Source organism: Colius striatus, chromosome 1 (genome assembly GCF_028858725.1).
Source record: "Colius striatus isolate bColStr4 chromosome 1, bColStr4.1.hap1, whole genome shotgun sequence".
NCBI classification, from domain to species: Eukaryota; Metazoa; Chordata; class Aves; order Coliiformes; family Coliidae; genus Colius; species Colius striatus.
Genome location: NC_084759.1, coordinates 156,718,865 through 156,741,558, shown reverse-complemented (window position 1 = coordinate 156,741,558; position 22,694 = coordinate 156,718,865). Strand labels below are relative to the sequence as shown.

Genomic DNA, 22,694 nt, shown 5'->3' with positions numbered 1-22,694 from the left:
ATCTCATGCTTTGTTAGTTCTCATGCAAGGGGAATGGAGAACAAACAGTTCTGGAAGGTCTTATATGAACATTTGGAGAGGGCTGCTACCTATGCTGGTAAGTCATGGCTCCTAAATGTCGTTATGACAGTAACTCAGCTAATTGTGAATACCATAATTGTGGTTTTATATGCTCAAAATTTACATTTGATAGAGGAATTGAGAAGCAGAGTGCTTGACTATCAGCATCATATCCAGGGCAGGAATGGAGAGGATTGGGAGGAAACTGTGTCTCCTTCTGTCCTAAACACCAAGAAAAAGATAGAAAAGGCACCTACATTGCACAAGTTGCAGCTTGTGGGAAGCCACTCAACAGTTTCATTTCTGCTTAAGGCTGGTTCTGCCCAACCTGATCAGGAGCAATGACAAAACCTGTACCTTGGGACTGGCCATCTATCTGTTCCATAGATTCAGTGGGATTCCTGCAGTCTCTTTCTGGGTTTGCTCTTGAGCTTTAACTACGGGTGTAGGGAATCTATGATTTTATGATAGAGCCACGAACACACCACCATTTATGGACTTTTCTGTTACTCGAGAACTGAGGATAATTGTGATGTGTCAGGGCTGAAAGGCATCCTAGAATGCTTTGTAAGCAATGCAAGTCTTTCAGGTCAGCGTTAAAAACCGTGGTCTAAACAGGTCTGTGTCACCAAAGGTGTTACTTCTGTAATGGGGACTAATTCCTTTATGAAGTAACCTAAAGAGATTTACTTCATGTATTCTACAGAAATGGAGCTGCAAAGTGAACTAGATGAAGAGGAGGAAAACATTGCTGAAACAGAAAGTGAGAAGATGCCAGAAGGAGGAGTGAGGACTGTCTTCCTGGAGCAACTGAGGACTAGAACGGATTGCAGTGAGCGGCTGGACCACACAAACTTCCGCTTTCTACTGTGGAAAGCACTGACCAAGTTTCCAGATAGAGTGGAGCCCAGGTCAAGGGAACTTTCCCCACTTCTTTTTAGATTTATTAGGTAAGTAAAGTTTATTTTTCAGTTGAGAGGACACATTACTTTCATTTGCTTTCATTATACTTTATTTCCTGAATGCATGGCTGATGAGATGTCTGTTTCCAGTTAAGATAACCTTTTGATTGAAATGTGGATTCTGTTAGAAACATCACACAAGAAGCAGGCTGAAATGAAACTAGCAGTACATTTCTGCTGCTCAGTCTGTCATTTACTGACTTGCCACTGTCACAGCCTCATTATTCCATCAGGGAATGATTTCAGTGAAAATAAGGTTCCTATTTTCTTAAGTGAAAATACGTCCTAATTTGGCATCGCTGAAGACAAAAACATTTTCCCCAAGGTGGAGAAAGTACTGGTTTTGTTAGAGACTGCATCAGTTTTCCAGACCCTGGAGGATGAGCAGTGGTGTGCTTGCATAGCTGCATGTGACAAATAGTATAATGCACATGGGGTAGATATGATCTCATGGCAGGGGAAGGTTTCTGGTATTCCTGTTCTATGATTAGAAAACCTATGTTTTGCTTACCTTCCTGGAAAAATTGAACCAGACTGTAGTGGATTAGTTTCTTCACTCTTACACTTCCATACTCGCTGTTTACCTGCCCACTCCCATGCCCTCCACATAATTTCTTTACAGAACTCTAGAATTTCAGTGATCCATGTTTCTTTTCTCCTCTCCGCTAAGTACCTCTATTCACAGAATCACAGAATGGTAGGGGTTGGAAAGGACCTCTAAAGATCATCCATTCCAACTCCCCTGCTCAGACAGGTCCACCTAGATGAGGTCACACAGGAATACATCCAGGCAGGTTTTGAAAACCTCCAGAGAAGGAGACCCCACAACCTCCCAGGGCAACCTGTGCCAGGACTCACTTATTTGAACAGGAAAGAAGATTTTTTGTGTTCCAACTTCTTTCCATTACCCCTTGTCGTATCACTACAGAAAGTGCCCTGTCCCCTTGGCTTACACCTTTTAAATACTTGTATCAATGAGGTCACCTCTCATTCTCCTCCAGGCTGAACAATCACAGATCCCACAGCGTCTTCCTCATTGTCCTTCAGTGGTTTTGGTCACTGCCTTATATCTCTGCAACTTGTAATCAAAGAAGCATATACTTGCTAAAATACACTTTCTTTGGGAATTTTTAGCCATACAGAGTCCCAAGACAGACTGCTATTCATAATGAGTCTGGTGGATTGTGCAGTTTTCAGTTGTTCCTGAGCCCTGAAAAATGCTATGCTTCTCAATTCCTTACAGAAATGAATACTACCCAGCAGATTCATTAGTGGCTCCATCTCAGGATCTTAGAAAGAAAAGTGGTGGCACAGTAGCAGCAAAAGAAATACCTGGTGAAGAGATGAATGACGTTGCTATGGAGGAAGAGGAGGAGGAAGAGGAAAAGGAAGGGGAACCGATTACTGTAGGACTACCAAAAAGGAAAACAAGAAGAGCTGCTGCTAAGTAAGTACTGTTTAGTTTTCATTTGCTAGTTCTTTCAAGGAAAGGCAGATTCAGCAGCTCATGGAGAGATAAAAACTATGTTTTTATGTATATTCCCTTTTCTTCTTTTCCTTGCACTTACTCATTTTTCAGTGGATTACAAGCACTTTAGAGTCAGAAACTCTTCGTGCACAGTACTGAACAAAGACCCTGCCCAGGCTTTATCATTATCTCATTATCTGCTGACAGTCTGTGTTACTTTCAGCAAAAATTATGTGATGTTCTGAAGTTTTCGGAGGCCATTGTGCCTGCTTTCCCCTGGCTTCACTGTGTGTATCTATTGGTCTCTTAAAACCATAGGCATTGCCAAATTCTTTGAAAAATGAAGCTATTCATTTAGGTGTTTTAATGTTTTAGTGTTAAGGATTCTGACATTGCCTGCCTGTTACAAGTCTTGGTCTCAGTTGTCTTCTTAGGGACAAAGATTTTTATTTGGTGATGTTTTAGACTGAAGCTGCAGGCTGTTGTAATGTCATTGTTTGCAGACTGAATACATGGAGAAAATGACTCGTTCTCTAATACTCCCCAATTTTTCTACTCAAGAGTGGTTTTATTCTGATGACCTGTGACAAATGTCCATTACAAATTACATCTCAAAGATTATTAGTTTGCCACTTGTTTTTCTGAAAAAAATGGTCTTCTGTGATGGCAGAGAACTTCAAAATGTCACCTTACACATTGGAACATGATGAATATTTGATGTGCAGCCTGAATTGGCATTTAATCCCAGGTGTCCTATAGGTGTTTCATTTTATTCCCAGATTCTGTCTTGTATTCTATGTTAGCAGCAATTAAAATCCAGTGACAGTCCAACTGTTTCTGTTTGGTTTTTTTGTTTTTCAACCTCCATCTCAAAATGTTCATGTACTTAAGTGGAAACATTAGTTCCTGGTAGCTAACAAAGACATGAAAGATTTACCAGAGATGTGTTAATGAGTTCTGGAATGACCTCTCCCGGTCTTCACCCCGGGCAGTTGCAGTCAGGCCTGTGCTGCAGAAGGAGAGCCCTCCCAGGGCTGCAGCTTGTAGCCCCTGGGCTCTGTCTGAAGCAGCCAGAGGACCCACACCAGCCCCAAACTCAGCATGGGGTTGCCAGAAGGCATCATACTTGTCCTTTGGTTAAGCCCAATCATGGAAGAGGGTATCCCAGAAAAATGTCTTGAGAGTTCAATGTAAACTATCAGTGGGAGCAGCTGGATGAGACAACCTCTGTTAGCCCCACAACACGTATGGTAGAAGAGATCTCACACTTTCATTATCTTGGTCACCTCTCTCTTCTCCCACAAAGTGGAGATGGGGCAGATGTGGGGTGAGACAGCCACTCTAGAGGAGCTGACTCCCAGAAGTCCAGCACAGTCTATGGCTAAATACAGCCCTTCACGTTGACAGAAGCCAATGGGCACCAGTTACGAACAAGTGAATAACAAAAGAGGTAAATTCACTTGTTTGGTGTTCCAGGCTGGGCTGGCAGAGAGAAATAAGCTGCATCTTGATTGTGTGCCTTTCTCATCCAAACCTAAGCCCATCTAGTGCTACTGGGAAAATGGCCTTCTCTCTGTAGTGAAGTGATATCTGGAAGGAGCTGCTTAGGAGAACGAACAGGGTACACCTTATTGTGTCTCTGAAGTGGAAGCTTCTAGACTTGGTATCCTCTTGTGGGTTTTTTGCAGGTTCATTTTTTTTTTTGCCTTGTTAATTTTAGCAAAGGTTCTCCATTTTTTTTAGTGATAGTGCAGGATTGTCTCTTCTGGTCATTTAAAAAACAAAATTGTTTTGTTTTACAGGCAACTAATAGCCCACTTACAAGTCTTCTCTAAATTCTCGAATCCTCGCGCGTTGTATCTGGAGCAGAAGTTGAACGCATTATATACCCAGGTGATGCTCTTTGCTGGCTTTTAGAATGACTGCTAATAAATTAACTTACCCTTATTTGAATGCAGTATCTGAGACTGCAGAAACTTGTCATTTTCTGAACCCAGCCTGAAGAAGTAGCTATCCTTGAGGTTTCCTAGCAGACTTCACTTAAAATGAGTCTCTTCAGCAAAGTTCGACTTGAAATACCTGTCTCAGTTTGCCAGGAGTGGCTCATGCAAGCAGATCTGGCAGCAGACAAGTAGTAGTCTTTGGCAAGATGGAGGAGCATCTGTAGAAGGACTCGACTCTGTTCCACTCACACAGTAGGATCTAGAATAGCATGGTTTGGGGAAGAGCTGAGGAGATTTGTCCTGTGTCTACAAAGAGTATGGTCAGTGTGAGCATCAGGTCATTTTTCACAAAGACAAAACATAATTTCTTCTTGTGGAATTTTCAGTTTTATAACATTCCTTTTTGATGGATTGCCCTGAAGGAATGGTCAAAAATTTGACTGAAGAGAGATTCCAAGTCTTTATCTTACACTCTTTAAAAGGGTATGTTATTAATTTTACTGGATTTTGTTGGTTGCTAGTTTGTGTATTTGTTCAGATTTTGGGACTTGCTCGAATTGCTCCCAGTTGTTGTTCTCTGAGGCTGCAGTCAGTGGGCTGTAGAACTGTATTAAGTGGTATAAACTTGTTAGTTCCTTGGGTTTTATCTGACACCTGCTGTGGGAATTGTAAGTCCATTCATTAATCCCCAAATTTGAGAATCTGCAATGAACAACCACTGTTTCAATCACTCTCAGAGTTTTGCTTAGGAAACAAGTTGGTCCATGTGTTTACATGTCTGTAAACAGGAAAATTTCTGTTTCTTAGGAAAATACTAAACAGATCTGTGTGGGTCAAAACAGTGTGTGAAGAACAGCCTAACATAAGAAGAGATTACTTCATCACTTACCTTTTGCCATTTCTGTGTCTTAGCATGTGTATTGTCATGGCTGGTGTGTCCATCTGGCATGGGGGTCATGGCAGAGACCTTTGATGATTCTAGCCTATGCAGTATGGTAGGAGATGAACTGATAAGGATGCTACTTGGAGAAATTCTCTTTATTTCTTCATGCCTAGGATATGAGGAGTCATCTTCAAGAGAGAGCAAATCTCTGTGAGACTTCGCATTTCAAGTCTTAAGAGTGTTTTGTCTTTGTCACCAGAAAGAAATACAAGTGTCTTGGATGGTTTGGGTAGTCTGACTTTGAATCCAATCTTATCAGATACACAATTGGTAACTGGGTTTAGAGTTGACAGTAACCCAAAAGACAATGATGAGAAAACAAATTAACTATCCTACATAGGTGGTGGGGAAAAATATGTATAAACTACCAGCAACCATGTCTGCTTGTTATGACTGACACTTGTATATTTACATCTTGACGTTACACTTGTCGCACATTGTTTCGACTTAGATAAATTAGTCCAAAACCTGCTTGAGCTTGGAGCCTTTGGGTTGTTTTACTATTTTCAGTAAGCAATCCTATCCTCTAGATAGGGATGAATTTTCTTTCTTTTTGTCATTTGCAGTTACTGTCCCATCAAGACCAGAGTGTACAGAGGATAGCTCTTGACTGCCTAATGACTTACAGGCATCCTCATCTACTGCCATATAGGTAAAAGCTTTGATACTATTTTAGTGTTGTTGAATGAGACTGCAGTCGTATCAGAATATCAAAGAGAGAGCCTCCTGTATTTGTTGAAAACACATGTATAAATTATAATTTTAGCCAACTGTATATTTCTGATTTAAAATGGGAAATAAGGTCTTGAGGTTGGTCAGTATCTCTTTGTTTACAGGAAAATAGCAGCAGTGTCATTCTGTCCCATAATAGTGTGTGCTTAGTAGTTGAATCATTTTCATCTTGAATCATCTTTTGCTTTGATGATTTACAACCACCCAGAGAAAGTGACAGCATAAAACTGTTATTTGTGGTTGAATAATCTCTTCAGATTATGTCCAGGAGGTACTTTCCTATGTAATTAGCTTAAACATGCCAGCTCTTAAAGTATTTTTTATAAAAGGATGGGGGGCATAGTACTTTAATATTTTATATGCAGCATAGATTGGATAGGTAACTAGATAGAGATGCATGTGTCTGTTTATTTTAATAATCCCTCCCTGCCTTGAAATAATGTTTATTACACTCAGGGAGAACTTGCAAAGGCTATTGGAGGACAAGAGTTTTAAAGAAGAAATAGTCCATTTCAGTATTTCTGAGGAGACTGCAGTAGTGAAAACGGAGCATCGACCAGATCTCATCCCTGTTCTTATGAGGTGTGTCATGAAGGGTGGGGTTGAAAGTCTCACATCAAAGTACCATGAACAGAGGTGTAATGTTGCTTCTTCTCATTTGAAACAGCTGAGAGAAACCTATGGCTAATGGTATGGTTTGACAACTTAGTTTGTGATATTCTGTACGGTTTCCTTATTAACAAATTGATATAACATGTCACACAAATGGTGTTTTCTGCAAAGGCACCATTTTGATGGTTTTGGTGAATGAAAAATAAAATACATGTAAGTAAAATATATATGAATAAAATATACAAAACAAAACATTTTGGTAAATACGGTTTCTGCTGAGGCCTACAGAGAACTATGAGAACGTTTCCATTCCCTGAGTATTGCCACTTACTTTTATGAAGATACAGTGATGCAAGTTGTCATGCAGACAATTAGTTTTATGCTTGATGTCTCCAGCAAATCTTCCATTGTAGCAGCAGAAGCTGACCCCCTGAATGGGATATTTTTGGGCAGTGTGTAGTAATTCAGTGGAAACTTTGAAGAGGAGACTTCCACTTAGCTCCTTCTCCCTAGAAAATGTTTTTAAATTGAGTTTCTCCTGTAGGATAAGAGACCAGGAAACAGATGGCTTGGTGAAAACTAACACAAGCTCTTTTTGTCTCTTGAAGAATTCTCTACGGCAGAATGAGGAACAAAACAGGGAACAAAACGCAGGGGAAGTCTTCAGCGGCCACTCGCATGTCAATCGTTCTGCGGTTCCTCGCTGGCTCGTTGCCAGAGGAGGTGAGGATGTTCCTGGATCTCCTCTTCGAAGCTGTGAAGCAGTTCAGTAATGGTATGTATAGGCAGTAGAACTCAGGAGCAGGCAACTCCCTGATCTGTAGAAAGTGGGGAGGATAAATACCCTTAGTGCTTTTACGTGCTTCAGTTCATCTCTAAGAATGCCTTAGAAGGATGCGAGTGAAACGCTTTCATGGTGAAAGTGAAGTAACGACTGCAATTCCCCCAGGCTTTTCCTTGCAAAGCATGATGGCTCTGTTTTAGAGGTCCAAACTGAGAAAAACTAAATGACTTGGCACACCTGTGCAAGTAAGCTGTAGCAGGCCAGGAACAAGCAGTCGCTGGCACAGAGGTTGTAAAGAGCTCTGATACTGTACCAGTGGGAAACATCTGAGTGTGACAGAGAGACGGAGACCCAGAGCAGTCCTTATTTTAAAAGCTGAATGTCAGAATCTGTAACTTAGGGCCAGATGATACTATATTTAATTGTAAATTATTTTCAGTAGTGGGTATCTTCGTGGTGCTTCTCTAGATCTAAAGTTTGCTGTCACTCTGCTTGTCTCAGGGCCTTGCCAGACTGCAGTGCTTCGAAGTATGTCAGAGCTGGATTTAGCTAAAGTCCTGCCTCTTGGACGTCAGCATAGTCTCTTCAATGGTCTCGAAGTTGTGTTGAAAAACATGGGACATTTGATCCATCAGTACCTGCCTGAAATTCTACAGATCCTACTCTGCATGACAGCTGTGGTATCCTGCATCCTCCAGCAAAGAGAGAAGGTAAAATATGTGCAAATGATACACAAACAAACACATACATTAAGGTACTTTCCCTCCTTCTCTTAACTTGTACATGTGCTGCACACACCCTCTCTGCTTCAGGTAAAGATGAGTTTAATGCCAGCATGGAGTGGAACTTAGCAATTAAGTGTCTGTCAAAATAGAGGCCAGTGACATTCATCTGAAAGCACTACAGGGCTCGGTGCAGGCAGAGTTGATGTATTTCAAAAGCTCGTTCGGACTGCATTTTTGTTTGACTTATTGAAATTGGAGGTGATCTCTCTCCGTTGCTCCTGCCTGCTCTGTGGAGAAATGGGCATATGGGAGAGAGAAATGGTTTGTTGTAAGGTCATAACAAGATCCTATGGCTGGAAGTTGAAGTTAACCTAAAAGATGTAGTCTTGGCTGCAAGGATAAAATATTTGAGCAGGGAAAGGAGAGGATTTGAAGTTCCCTGTCTGAGGATTTAAGAGCCGAACTTGTCTTTGAGGTGTTTTGTTACAGTGCTAGACACCAGGAGAGCTCAGCATAGTGGATGATCTCAGTGATGATCTGCAGTGATTGTCTCCTGTCCTCATGGGACACAGGGAGAACATGACTACTAGCCATGCTTTCAGCACACTAGAAGCGTGTTTGTCTCTGGATTAGGGGAGTAGTCATGTTAATCCAGTGTTGCAATTTGAGCCTCTGCCAGGTATCTGCATGATACTTCAAATGTTTTTTCCCTTGCTGTGCCTTGGCTGAACATGCAGAAAGGGTCAGGTGAGGAAGACATTCTGTTAAAAATTGTCTGCACCTAAAGCTAGGGCATGTTGGCTTACTGCTGCCCTGTGCCCAGCAGCACAGCACAGAGATCCCTGAGCTCTAATCCAGCTGGCTCTGGGTCTCTTGACAGCTATTTGGAAGCTGTGACATCAAGCCAGGCTTTTCTGTCTTTCTGAAACCAGTGCCTTTGCCAGCCTTCAATCCAAATAGGGGAAAAAAAAAAGTTTGAGTCTGGTCCAGTGCAGAGCCTGATTGCATATTGGGTGTGAAACAAGCAAACTGCACAGTCATCATCATCACAGTGGTGTTGAAAGGAATTACGAGATGACAGACTGAACAAGTGGTATGTTGAAAGGAATTATGTGATGACAGACTGAGCAAGTGGTGTTAGGTAATGAACGTCTTGTCACCGTGCACCTGTGTTCTTGCCGAGACCTATCTGGGAGCATTCGAGGGTAGAACTTGCCTTGAAAACAATCTCTCAAACAAAGCAAGTCCTTGGAGTCACACAACATCTGAGGACCCACAGTTGTCTGCAGGCTGCACAGAGCCCTGTAAATCTTCATGGATGAAGGGGATGAGCAGATTTTAGGACAGCGGCATCCAACAGTCTGACTTTAGCAGTGAATTGCATGTGCCTACGTGTTTTAAACTGGGAAAGGAGGTCTAAAACCTGCTACATTCATTGCTGGGATAGTCACGCTTTGCCAGGGTTGCACAGTAATGCTGTCATCATTGTGTAACGTGGAGTGACAGTCTGTCATTTATCTGGACTGAATTTAGCACTTCATTAGTCCTTGAGATGTTAAAAGTTCAGGGAAGAGTGTGAGAAATCTGTTTATCTTGGCTAATGATTAAAACACATCTTTGAGAGTAATTTATCTCAAGTTGATAGAGCCTGGAGAGTTAAATGTCAACTTTGACTGTTCTAAACCAAGTTATTAATTTACCGATTCCCACTGATTGTGTTCAATATTGAGTTTCTTTGTCCCCTCAAAAGCTTCATTTCAGAGGACTGCTCTTGTGACAACTGAGCAGTGGGGGACCCAAAATTATTTTGCTTGGGGGTTGCCATTAGCAACAGCAGCTCAATTTGTGCTTTCTTTGGCCCGTTGAGTAGCTCATTTTCTGCCTGTAAGCTGATTGAACACCGTTAGTACCCATTCAACACAGCCTGAGAAGTCCTGGGCAGGAGCACTTTTGATTCCTTTTCCACTGTCTCCTCTTTGTCTTTTTACCTCTGATTTTTGGGTGCGAAGGGAGTACAGAAATGTATTGCATGGTAGAAGGTAGTGTCTTCTGAAGTCCATGGGTACATCAAATAAAAATCTGCGATACCTTCCAGCGAGGTTTTGACACCAAAGCTGCTTTGCAACATAAGAGACACAAGTGTTTATTCTGTGTTGTGGATCATGAGACCCTGAGGAATCCAAGTGGCCTTTATTTGCTCTGCCATGGCTCTGTTGTTCCTGAGACTGGAGTTGAGTACCTCTGCACTGTGGAGCTACCTCTCATGTTTGTGCTGTGAGCTGCCTTGCACAGTGTGGAAATAATTTACACTGCTCAAATCAAGCAAGCGGTGCATTAATAACTTCACAATTAGCTGTGTGGTTGATTTCCTCACTGAAATGTTTTCCCCAAGAAAGGCTATGGAACACAGTTGCTAAATGGGTACAGGAAGCATCCTCCTGTAGCCAAATACTACACTCCCACTCATGTTGTTGGAAGAGGTGATTCACATTCTTGCCTTCTCAATTCCTCCCCCTTCTCCTTATCAGTTGATTTCTTTACTTCCCAGTAGATGTCTGTATGCAAGCTTTTAAGTTCACTTTTGAGAGCTGATTTGGGTCCTTTCCTGCATAAAGTAGAATTATTTAAGTGTCAGAGCTGGAAATGTAACTGTGGTATATTTTTCTGCATTTTATCCAAAGAGGGTAGATGCCATTTCAAACCTGTCAGCATGGCTTTTCCTGACATGAAGGAGTCCTGTGTGACTGACTCAGTGCAGGAGCAAGCAAGTCTTAGAGATTTTTAGGTCAGCTGTGAAAGGTGGATTGCTACTGTGAACAAGTTACAGGAGAAAGCATAAGAACATTGGGATGGTTCCAACAAAGCTTGTATCTGTGGTGAATGAATTGTTGTCTTTCTTTTCAGAGCGAGTAGTTAGTAGTTGCTCTGCAAAAGTCTTACTGTGGCTTTCATTTTGTTTTTCCAGGTCCAACCTAGGTTGATTAATCCACTAAAGAATTTGAGACGTCTTGGACTCAAGCTTGTAGTGGAGTTTTTTTCTGATTATGAGACCTACAGCTTTAGTGTGGAAGAGATTGATGCAGTTTTCCATTCAGTGGTATGGCCTCAGGTAAGTATCTGTTGTTCTTCAAGACAGCTTGTGTGTAATACATACCATGCAGAGAACTCCAGCTGCACTGGAGTCCATTGTGTCAACTGTGTCTGTCACAAGATTGAATGTGGCCTTGATAGATTCTGACATCCTGGTGTGTCTGTGCAAGGCCAGTTTCTTGGCTCATGGCTGATTTAGTCCTTGAATAATCAGGTTACGGGCTAAAGTACAAACTAATTCATCAAAATAACATTACTGCCATTTCCTTGTTCTTTAACCACAGACTTCTTCCCTGGGTGCTTCAGGGAAGTAAAAGAATACTTATCACTTCTAGGTGAACTTTACTTCTTTTATGTGTGACAGTTATTGAGCCTGTGATAGGGGACCACAGAAACAAGTGCTACTGCTGCAGGAAAGGAAAGACCCAGCAGGATCTGTCAGCAAGTGGTGTATTCCTCTGCCTGTCTGCTGGGAGTCCCACATGAGCACAGCAACAAAGCACGGGGTTGTGACCTTCATCAGAGAAATTTGGATCACCTCTGAATTGGGAAAATACACTATTGTGAGAGAGAAAAGAGAGCACACAGCATTTAAAATCAAGCTGTGCTGGCTGTGTCAGCGCACTGGGCCCTGAGATTATCACGGAATGCCTGTACCAACTACTGGGTTGTAGGTAACCTAAGCAAGATGGGCTGACTCCAGCAGAGCTCTTCCACTAAGGCTTTTGAGGCCTCCAAATGTTCAACTTCTTTCCAACAGAAGATCCTGTCAAAGAGCACCAGGTGTGGTCTAGAAACTACAGATCTGCTTCTCTGCACATTGTGTTTGTTTAATTCCTACCCTGTTTCTCTAGTCTGCTAGTAACAGTGTGTGATGTGTAGTATGTGCATGTGGAAAAGCCGTAGATAAAATCGTTTCAGGCAGTGCATTTAACTGTATTACACTAGGCTGAGCAACAGGGAGTTGTATGTTCTTGGTTTGTCCATGAAATCTTTTCAAGGCCAGGGTACCATGTGAGCAAAGCAGTGAACATTTACTGCAGTCCCAGAGCAGTTAAAGCATGTGGTTTGGGCTTTGAGTCAGCGAAGCACTTAAGGCTTTTGGGGAGCATTGTACTTGGAAACCCTGAGTAAATCTGAACAAGATGTAAAATTGTTGTGAAATGGTTAGAATTCCTATTGTCTTTATAACGGTCAGGAGTGCAGAACTGGTTTTGGAGCTTGGCTGGCAGCACGATCCAGAAGCTCCCTCTAGAGGGATTCTCTGCCAATGAACTCCACAAAGATTTGGCTTTGGCAGAAGCTGCATTCAGGCTTCTGTGGTTTCTTGTTTTAAGGCTTTGTAACTGAGGTGTATAAAAGTTCATGGACCAGGCAAATTGTTTTAAGCCTGCACACCAGCATTCCTACAGGGTTGGCTTTCTGTGTACTCTTCATTGTACATCATGCAGCAAAGCTCTGGTTTATGCAGAACAATAACATTAGCAGCCTTTAGAAGCAGGACAATCAGCTTTCTAAGGCCCTGGCTATGATGGTCAGACCTGTCTTCTGTTATACTCAGGTCTAGAACTCAGATTGAGCTAGTCCAAACCCTGCATGCACCATCCTGACTTTTGCCCTCACTGCACCAGAGCCTCACCTGTCTATGTGTTCACTGTTGTGCCCTTCTGACAGTCCAGGTGTGCTCAGGGTGGAAGCCCAGCTGTGTTGACTTTCATGAGGTTGCAGAGTGGCAGAGAAGAGGGAGCCAGACTTGTGCAACAGCTGGTTTTTTGCCTGTCTCCAGTTATGAAAGGGGGTTGTAGTGAGGTGGGAGTCAATCTCTTCTCTCCAGTAATGAATGCTAGGACAAGAGGAAATGGGCTCAAGTTACACCAGAAGAGGCTTAGGTTGGAGATTAGGAAGAACCAAAGGGGTTGTTAAACACTGGCACAGGCTGCCCAGGGAGGTGGTGGAGTCCTCATCCCTGGAGATATTTAAAAGATGCATAGATGAGGTGCTGAGGGACGTGGTTTAGTGGTGGACTTGGCAGTGTGAGGTTAGTGTGAGGCAGTGTGGTTGGACTTGCTTATCCTTTCCAATTGAAATTCTACAGTTCTGTGTGAAAGAGCAGTAGCTACTATGTGAGACTTAGGCTGGGCAGCTCTTAGGTAGGCTTGTTTTGGACACAGGTCCATGTTAGGAGATCCCATTCCTGGGATGCAGTGCAATGCTGAAGCCTCTGCCTGAGTAGAGAGGACATGGAGACATAGAACAGGTGCTGTAATGGCAGGTGCTGTGGCCAGGGCATAGCAAGTGTAGGAGGGCTTGAGTCTTGGGTATTGTGCTTGAAATTTCACAGATGTATTTGGGAGAGGTTGCTAGATCTTTACAGCATATGTGAAGCTCCATGGATAGCAAGTTCCAAGGGGAGGGCAAAACCAGTAGCTGGAGTAGTGTATAAATAGGAGTAAGGCAACCTAAGAGTAATTCCACAAATATTGAGGAAGCTGTAAAAATAATATTACTTAAAAAAAACAAAACACAAACACCCAAAGAAACTACACATTGCAGTGAGGTCTTTGTTAGAGATGGAGTTTCTGAGTGGCTTTACCTACTCATGTTACATTGATATCTCATTCTTAATCTCCTTTAGGTCTGTAGATTGGCTTCAGAGAGTCAATATTCTCCAACTTTTCTGCTCAAACTCATTCACACCTGGAGTAAGAATCCCAGGTAAGTGCTCTCCTCCCAAAGAAGCATAAGTACTTCTCCCAAGTACACAACATCAAAGGAAAAAAGAGCATGTTTAGCTGATTATTAATAATTCCATCAAACTCCATGTTTTCTTCTTCCATTAGACTGTTACTCTTTCAAATAGTTGTCCAGATGCAATTGGGAAGCTTTGCAATTTATGCAATTACTCTCTTTGTACTGGGCTGCTTTTCCCATATATTAACAAAGCCAGATGATGATTGAGGAGAAGGGCTGATGTCTGTGTCTCCACCAATGACTTCATAGTCTTGGGAGATGAGAAATCAGTTTTATAACATATCATTTCATTCAGATTTTTTAATTCTCCTTTTTCTTTCTGTTTTATGGAAGATTGTGCACAGGCTCAGCACAGAATCTGTGACTGAGATTCTGTTACTGAAAGTTGTAAGAGAGCTTTCTTTTGATGCAGACACTGTGACAAATTCCAACTCAACTGTCTTGAATGATTTTGCACCTTCTACACACTCACCACTTTTCCTTTGCTAAATTGTCTACTACCTGGTTAAAGGCACAAAATTCACGGGGATAAAAAACTTGTATACAAACTTGTATAAAAAGTGGTGCTGGATCGTTAGGTTAGGAGCAGACTAACAGAAGAGTTGGACAAACAGTTTAGATGATGCTGTCTTGAAGCAAGGAAAGGAACTTGATGTCCTTTTTCATGACACTGTCATTCTGTGGGGGTTTTCTGCTTTTTTCCTTATTTAAAGTAAAGACAGACATTATCTTTTTGTGTGACTTTTTGCCCAAAACAACTATAAAGTTCCAAACTAAAATTTTCAGCCAACTTTTTTTTTATAATCTTTCTCTCAGGTATTTCCCCTTGCTGGCCAAGCAGCAGCCAGATCACCCAGAGTGTGATATACTGTCAAATGTATTTGCTGTGCTGTCAGCCAAGAATCTGTCTGAGGCCACCTCCAGTCTTGTGATGGACATAGCTGATAGCCTTCTCAACAGCCCAGATTTCGAACCCACAGAGCAGGTTTCCAGTCTGAGTGTGACTGATTCTGTTGTCATGATCACTGGAGACGTGACAGAAGGTATGTCTGCAGAAGAGTCCTGAGGGGCCCATTGGGTGCTTGGATGGGGGTAGTGAAGGAGAGATGGTGATGATGAGATTGTCTTTGCACTGGCTGAGAGTATTGGGGAAGGAGACTTCACAGCAGAGGTGGAAATGTCAGTTTACAAATTTATCTTGACATGCTGTAAAGTCCTGCTTGTCTAATGGCTGCTGAGATCCACATTTGAGTGTCAGTGTCCCAAGCATGGAGAAATTCCTTACGAGGAAGGAATGTTTGCATTGTCGGCCTGTTTTGTCTGCCAAGCTTTGACTGATAAGTCTCTTGATGTTATGCTGAAGTTGACTCTGAGCCTGCCATCACGTTTATATAAAGGCCTGCTCCCTATATTTGGATGATCGTGTATCACTTCAATGTTTAGTCTGTGCTCCCTGACAAGATAAACCTGCCGTTGATTCCTTTTATCTTTTGAGTGATAGTAGACAGGAAGGGTGGTGTGGCATGTTCGATGCTGTGGATCCATCTTTCATAGAATCACAAAATGGCAGGTGTTGGAAGGGACCTTTAGAGATCATCTAGTCCAACCTCCCCCATAGATCAGGTCACACAGAAACACATCCAGATGGGTTTTGAAAGCCTCCAGAGCAGGAGACTCCACACCCTCCCTGGGCAGCCTGTGCCAGGGCTCCCTCACCTGAACAGTGAAATAGTTTTTCCTTATGTTTAAATGGAACTTTTTGCATTCCAGTTTCTTTCCATTCCCCCTTTTCCTGACACTAGATATACTTGTAACACTCAAAGACAGTAGAAAGAAGAGCACTTAAAATTGTGCCCTTGTTGTGGCAGCTTTGATTTGCACAAGAGGTCAGTGGTAGAATAAGAAAATCTACATCTATAAATGCTACAGCCATTTTAGGAGGTTGTTACTACCTTTGAGGAACATCCTTGGTACCTTTTGATAAGCTCACATTTACTGGGGATGTTACAGAAATCTGTGAGGAGAACTTTTGTTCTCTGTTTGGCCTTTCTTTGGTCCCAGCTCAGACACATTAGACTTGGTCTCAGCAAGTGCTGGTGCATGTTCCCAGCAGCCAGCTTCCCTGTGCATTCATCATCCCCAGTGACTTTTATCTCTTTCACGGATGAAACCTTTGCCCGTATTTCCCCCTTTGTTTGTGTAGGATTGCATCTCCCTTCTGTTGCTTGCAGCAGAGAGGTGAGTGTTGCTAACTGTTGTATCCCTTACAGAGACCCTCAGCCTAGGTTGCCGCTTGGTTCTGCCTCATGTTCCTGCCATACTTCAGTACTTCAGCAAAACGATGTTAAGTGTGGAGAAGGTGAAGAAGAAGAAGTACAGAGCTCAAGTCAGCAAAGAGCTGAGTATACTCTCCAAGTAAGTAATTCTTTAGAGCTCAGAACAGTTAAAAGGTTTGAAGGAAGGAGGAAGAAAGAAGCTTTTCCTAATAGGTTCCAAATTAAAAAATATTACACCTCAAATTATATATATTTAGGTCAGTTGAAAGTAGCTGCCTCTGTCATTAACCTTGCAAGTTGCTGGTGACTGAGGCAAAGTTTTCAGAAATTGATTCTAGCTGTTTCTGGTGCTGGTGCTCAAAAACAATGCCTCTTGGGGATAGGAAAAGGTCCAGAAATGCCCGTAGTCATGTGGAACTGAATACCTGGGCTGATACTGTGATTTTGGTGGGTATAGTCTGTTAGCCTGGATGAGCTGACAAAGCCCTGGAATCTGGAACTAGTGCTGATTCAGTTCTTCTTGTCTCTGTACTGGTGATGGATTTATATAAAATAGTAAATTACTCTGTCTCACTTTGCAGGATCAGCAAATTTATACAAGACAAGAGTCAGAATTCAGTGCTTGTGAGCCTTCTTCTCCCTTTCCTTTACCAGAGTAACATTGAGCAGGTAAGTAGAAACTACTTTGCCCCCTTTTAAACATATGCTTTTCTTTTAGTGGAGTATATTTGCTTAAGATGCAGTTAAAAGTCTTACTGATTACATACCATTTGTCATGATTAGCCTGAAATCAACTCTGCATGTTGTATTTTGCTCAGAACTCTGTGGCATCATGTGTTCATGTGTGTGAGTCGCTGGACACTTTGCAGGGATGCCAGTGCCCAGGCTGACTCTGTTCCCCTTTTTCATGGGGAAAGTCTGCTGAAGTTTTTGTGCAGTCTTTACCTCCTTTGCCGCTGTAGTCAGTCCACCAAATTCCTTATACTGTTTGAAATAAATGCTATTCTTCACTGTGGATTTTATGTACCCTAAATCCAAAGCCACAGCATCTGGACAGCAGTATGGATGAGTATGTAGCAGAAGCTATGTAATGGGCAGTGCTACATTGTTCTGTTGCAGGATGAAAGGCAAACATTATACAGTACTATTAATGTGCTCCTGTATCTCCTGCTTCCATTCTGTTCTCCTTCCACTCTTAAGGAATCCATCTGTGGGTACAAAAGTGTATCTCAGAACTGAAACTTCCCTAAAGTCCTAAATTCCTGAGGCATGCAAAGCGTATAGGCTGCAGTTGAAGGAAGTAGAGCTCTCTGTGGCTTAGGCTTTTGTAAACAAATAAATCTAGCACTGAGGATACTGGTAACTATTTTGTCTGAGCTTCCCTCACTGTTTTCAGAAATACAGTCCCATCCACGGTGCTACAGTGAATGAATCTATTGTTTAATCAGCTCGATTGCCTGAATCCTTGGATCAAGGCTTGGGTATTGTTTTTCTTACAAGCCATGCAGTTGCTCAGTGAGAGTTTTTAGGTTTGCAGAAAGAACTGCTAGGGAGCAACCTGTAGCTTCTGCTTTGCAAGTGGTTATTTAATTGTTCACAGAGGATGACTTGGTTTTTAAGTCTGTGGATCATCAGGGGACCATATATGATTTCCATTGAGGGAGGTCATACATGTGATGCAGTTAATCTTCATCTCACAGGTTAAAGAAAGATGACTTTTTAAAGCTCTGTTAGTCCTCTTGATGTTTAGGTCCTTTGAGGAAAGACACAAAAAAGAAGTCTTCGTCATGATGGGATTCCTCTCTGACACTGTGCTTGTGTCTAACTGAAATGTTGCAAGTGCTTCTGAGACATTTGATGATGGCATTGTGTCCTCGTAATTCCTACTTCTCATTCAGCATCTGCGGTCTCAATAAAATACAGCAAAATGCTTTAGTCTGTATCTTGAAATATTTCCCAAGGAAATTAAATAATCTTATAAAGTTTCAATATTTACTGACAATTATTTGTGTCTTTCAGGGTACAGAGATTGACATTCTGGAAACAGTGCAAAACTTGCTGAGGCATTGCTCAAACCCCACGAGCTTTCTCAAACCGCTGGCAAAGCTTTTTTCTGTCATCCAGAACAAACTGTCTCGACATAAGTTGTGCTTGGTATTTCAGGTATTGCATTTTTACATGCATTTCTGTGCCTTTTTTAATTACTTGTAAGAGATCAAGAGCAAAATAAATAGCAGCATTTGTCTGTGTTGTACATGAGCTTAAAGACATTTTGAATCTACATCGTCTTTTAAGTGAAATTAACAGAATATTATATGCTAGAAATTACTGAGCTGCACGAAGAATTGTGAAAGTTTTGGCTTACAGCCTGGTTGATGTATCACCAGGGTTCTGTGTAAGAGAAGCCAAATGAAGTACACTTCATCTGTAACAAATCCCATCTCTTTATGAGATCAGAATGGCTTTCAGCATCCTGATGATGATTTTTAGTTGTATTCTTATCTCACAGATTTATGGTTGTCAGGTTGCTTTGTACTGCTTTGAAGTAACTTACATAACTTTTGGGGGTTTTTTAGCAGGAAAATCCAGGAAACACTCAGTGTAGATATTTAGAAACTTACGAATTTAAAACACACATCTTCAAACTTCTGGAAGAGTGGCTCCTATTAAGCTTCTAACGGGAGAAAAGATTCATGCTGTTGCTTTTTATTTTAATTTAGTTTTTTTCCTTGAGTGATATATTCTTGAGTTGCCCACATTTTCAACAACTCTTAACAGTTGAACTATTTTCTCTTACATTTCTTTTTAGACTTTATCTGATTTGGACAGCGAATTGAAGTATATCACTGATGTTGTTAAGGTATACACAGCTCCTTTGCTCACTCTTGTTCCCAACATTGTATTGGTCACATTTCTGGCCTTTTTTGTGAATGACTTTTGTTGCTCTCTCTTAGCTAAATGCCTTTGATCAACGACATCTTGATGATATCGACTTCGATGTACGTCTGTCAGCATTCCAGGCAATCACAGCCCACATCAAGGAGATGCAGGCAGTGGACATTGACTTCCTCATCCCTGTCATGCACAACTGCTTCTATACCATCCAGGTTGGCTGAACATATTCCTCACTTTCTTTGTGCACCGTGTCTCCCTGATGAATCTGACTTCCAAATTATTTCCTTTGACTGTTTTTTTGACACTGTGAAACATTCAGGGGGCATATTTAAGTCTTGTTACACACACCTGGTTGCAAGTTTTGTCTGTTTGCCTTTACATCTGTGTGTGCAAAAGGACAAATACAGCGCAGCAAGAAGGCTCACCTAAGCACAGTGCACCTTTCTGTCAGCGAGCCCTGGAACTGTTTGCTCAATTTGTCCTGTATAGAAGTCATATTACAGTGTTGAAAGGCTGCTTTTCTTTTTGTCTCAGCCTGTTCTGGTTGTTTAGTCCTGCTGGTAAATCTAAAAGAGTTTTTCCTGATTGGAAGGGTACACTTTAATTCGGAGATAGAACTGCTACAGGAAGGATCTCAAAGAGTTACTGGTTCTCTCCAGGCCTTGTTATGTTGTGTCCAGTGGTAGTGCTCAGTCTGTTTGTTTGGGGATGGGAAAGGTGTCATATCCCGACTCACATGGTACAATTTCTTCGTGTCCTCAGCTAGGGGACATGGCTCTCAGTGACAACGCAAGCCTCTGCCTGACCAGTTTTATCCGTCGGCTGGCAGAAATTGACCACACAGAAGATGCCTACAAGGAGCTAATCCAGAACACTCTCTTGGAGGCTGTGAGAAGGGGCCTGAAGAGTAAGACTGAGGTAAGGCAGAGCTATCTGATTGCACACCTCTCTTCAGGACACCAGCATATATGAGACCATTTATGGATGAGTTCTCTGAGTCCTCTGCTGGGATAAGAAGTGCAGATACCTCCTGTAAACTTACTCTGAATTTGGAACATTATAAAAATCAAAAAAGTTACAGAACTCAGCTGTCTTGTGTTTCTTTGCCATTGTTTAGCTTTTCTTAATTGTAGCTCATTCTTTGGCGGGGAGACTTTAATGTATGTGCAGTTGAAAATATACATGTACCTGCTGTTGGCCTGAAACGCTTGTAAACGACAGCACTGCTGTTCTGAGGAGCCTGTAGCAACCTCTCTGAGGAGTACTTAACATTTGCTGTTTGCTGTTTGCAGAGCATCCAACAGGACTACACATCACTGCTTTCCTGCCTCATTCAGACGTTCCCAGCAAATCCCGAATTCCGGGACTTGGTGCAGTTGACCAACCACCATGATCCGGACATGGACTTCTTTGAGAACATGAAACACATGCAGGTAAAAGGCAGTGGGCGTCCTCCAGTGCCTCTCTCTACCTGCCAAAGCAAAAGCATTTTACTGTGGGATAGTGTTTTCCAAAGCATCTGTGTGTTCTCTTTTACAGAGAAATTGAACCTGTGTCACTAGGTATTGTTTAAAAAAAAGGGGGATGTAGGCAGAGCAAATCCTGTGAGGAGCAGCTGAGGGAGGTGGGGTTGTTTAGCCTGGAGAAAAGGAGGCTCAGAAGAGACCTTACCACTATCTACAACCACCTGAGAGGAGGTCATAGTGAGATGGGGGTCAGTTTCTTCTCCCAAGTAACAAATGATAGGACTAGAAGAAATGACCTCAAGTTGCACCAGAGGAGGTTTGGATTGAATATTGGGAAGAACTTTTTCACCAAAAGGGTTGTTAGACACTGAAGCTGATGCAGTCCCTATCCCTTGAGATATTTAAAAGCTGTAGATGAGGTGCTGAGGGACATGGTTTAGTGGTAGGATTGACAGTGTGAAGTTAGTGATTGTACTCCATGATCTTAAATATCTTTCCAACAAAAACAATTGTATGATTCTGTGATCATCAAATGGGTGATTGTGAATCAAAGTCATATTTCTATCTAGAAATGTATTGTCTCCGTGATTTAGCAGCACTGGTTTTTACTTCTTCCTAATTTAGCTAAAATAATGGCTTTCATTTTAATTGATTGTTCATAAGCAACTCCACATTAAAACCTATGTGTGACCCAGCCCACAGTCAGCAGTAGAGTCCCGAGGATCCCTCTGACACAGGCAGGTTTTTCTAGCCTGTTCCATGCTACTCTGTGTGGAGCCTCTTTTCATTCACAGGCCTTTGTAATTTGAATGTTGCACAAAGCCTGGTCTCCTGGGTTTTCTTGCAGTATGAAAATACATCATTTCTCGTGCTTTCAGAGATGGGATCAGAGAGAGCCTTTGCTACATCTGTAGCTACATGTTGAGTCCAATTTTTTTCCTTGTATTTTGATCAGGCCTTCTCATCTCGTATTATCGGTTGCTTCCCGTGTCCAATACCTGAAGACTGCACAGTCTTACGATTATGAATTCACAGTGGAACCTCCCACTGAGTTGGAATATTTATTGAGGCAAAAAGGCTAGTGAAAGCCCAGAGGCTGAAGGAGAAGGGTATTACTTGTCCTGGGAAATGACCGTAGTAGATTCATAAATCATTATCTCAAATTGAGGCACTTTCAGAGCTGCTGAATTGATGTGCTCCCTCGCACTGGCTATGACTCTAGCACCACTTCATTCACCATCTCTCATGTTTGGCTCAGATCCACAGGAGGGCACGAGCTCTGAGGAAACTGGCTAAGCATCTCACAGAAAAAACACTGGTGCTGTCTTCTAAGTCCCTGCAGAACTACATCATGCCTTATGCTACTACTGCCATTTTCAATGAAAAAATGCTTAAGGTAGGCTTTTAAATTCCACGTATCCCATTGGATTATTGTCACTCTTCTTGTATACCATTCTCTTTAAAAGGCTGATAGGTTTGTGGAGTGAGTGCTCTCCTTTCAGATGAGAGTACTGTGCTTCTCACGTCAGAAGGAGGGTTTGGAAGGTGCAGATGCAGTCTGGGCCGAATCCTATATGTGCTAAACCTACCATGTTTCTCAAAGATGAATCTTGTAACTGTGTGGGGTTGGGGATCTTTATGTTGTGGTTTTGTTGGTGTTTTTTGGGGGAGAGGGGATATATTTATTTGCAGTTTTTGTAATTGGGTTAGTATTTTTCCTGCCTCTGCTACCAAACTGCTCTCTTCCTGTTCACTTGTGAGGTTAGTCTTTCTTTGACAGCAGAATGTGTGTGGCAGGGAACACAGGCCATGCCTGATACTTGAGATGGGAATAAATACTGCTTTTCTCTGGAGTTATGATAGGGCTGCAGGAATCATCTGAAAACCTCTGAAGTCGTTAGTAGCTTTGCAATTAGAGTTTGAAGAATGCCACTTTGTTAGTCACTTCTCATACGTTTTATGGAAAAAATATGCATTGAAATTACTT

At 42.0% G+C, this 22,694-nt stretch overlaps 1 protein-coding gene across 1 annotated transcript in view; it reads left to right on the top strand.

The window, feature by feature from the left end:
* UTP20 (UTP20 small subunit processome component) overlaps window positions 1–22,694 on the top strand; it is a 64,075-nt gene that overhangs the window by 20,110 nt on the left and 21,271 nt on the right. Inside the window, exons 20-38 of the mRNA XM_062014928.1 lie at window positions 18–97; window positions 767–1,010; window positions 2,266–2,469; window positions 4,293–4,383; window positions 5,943–6,028; window positions 6,565–6,690; window positions 7,329–7,495; window positions 8,006–8,214; window positions 11,195–11,338; window positions 13,955–14,034; window positions 14,887–15,113; window positions 16,341–16,485; window positions 16,928–17,015; window positions 18,366–18,509; window positions 19,156–19,206; window positions 19,301–19,453; window positions 20,004–20,159; window positions 20,534–20,674; window positions 21,966–22,103. Coding sequence (XP_061870912.1) covers window positions 18–97; window positions 767–1,010; window positions 2,266–2,469; window positions 4,293–4,383; window positions 5,943–6,028; window positions 6,565–6,690; window positions 7,329–7,495; window positions 8,006–8,214; window positions 11,195–11,338; window positions 13,955–14,034; window positions 14,887–15,113; window positions 16,341–16,485; window positions 16,928–17,015; window positions 18,366–18,509; window positions 19,156–19,206; window positions 19,301–19,453; window positions 20,004–20,159; window positions 20,534–20,674; window positions 21,966–22,103 — 2,674 coding nt within the window. The remainder of the gene's footprint in view (window positions 1–17; window positions 98–766; window positions 1,011–2,265; window positions 2,470–4,292; window positions 4,384–5,942; window positions 6,029–6,564; window positions 6,691–7,328; window positions 7,496–8,005; window positions 8,215–11,194; window positions 11,339–13,954; window positions 14,035–14,886; window positions 15,114–16,340; window positions 16,486–16,927; window positions 17,016–18,365; window positions 18,510–19,155; window positions 19,207–19,300; window positions 19,454–20,003; window positions 20,160–20,533; window positions 20,675–21,965; window positions 22,104–22,694) is intronic.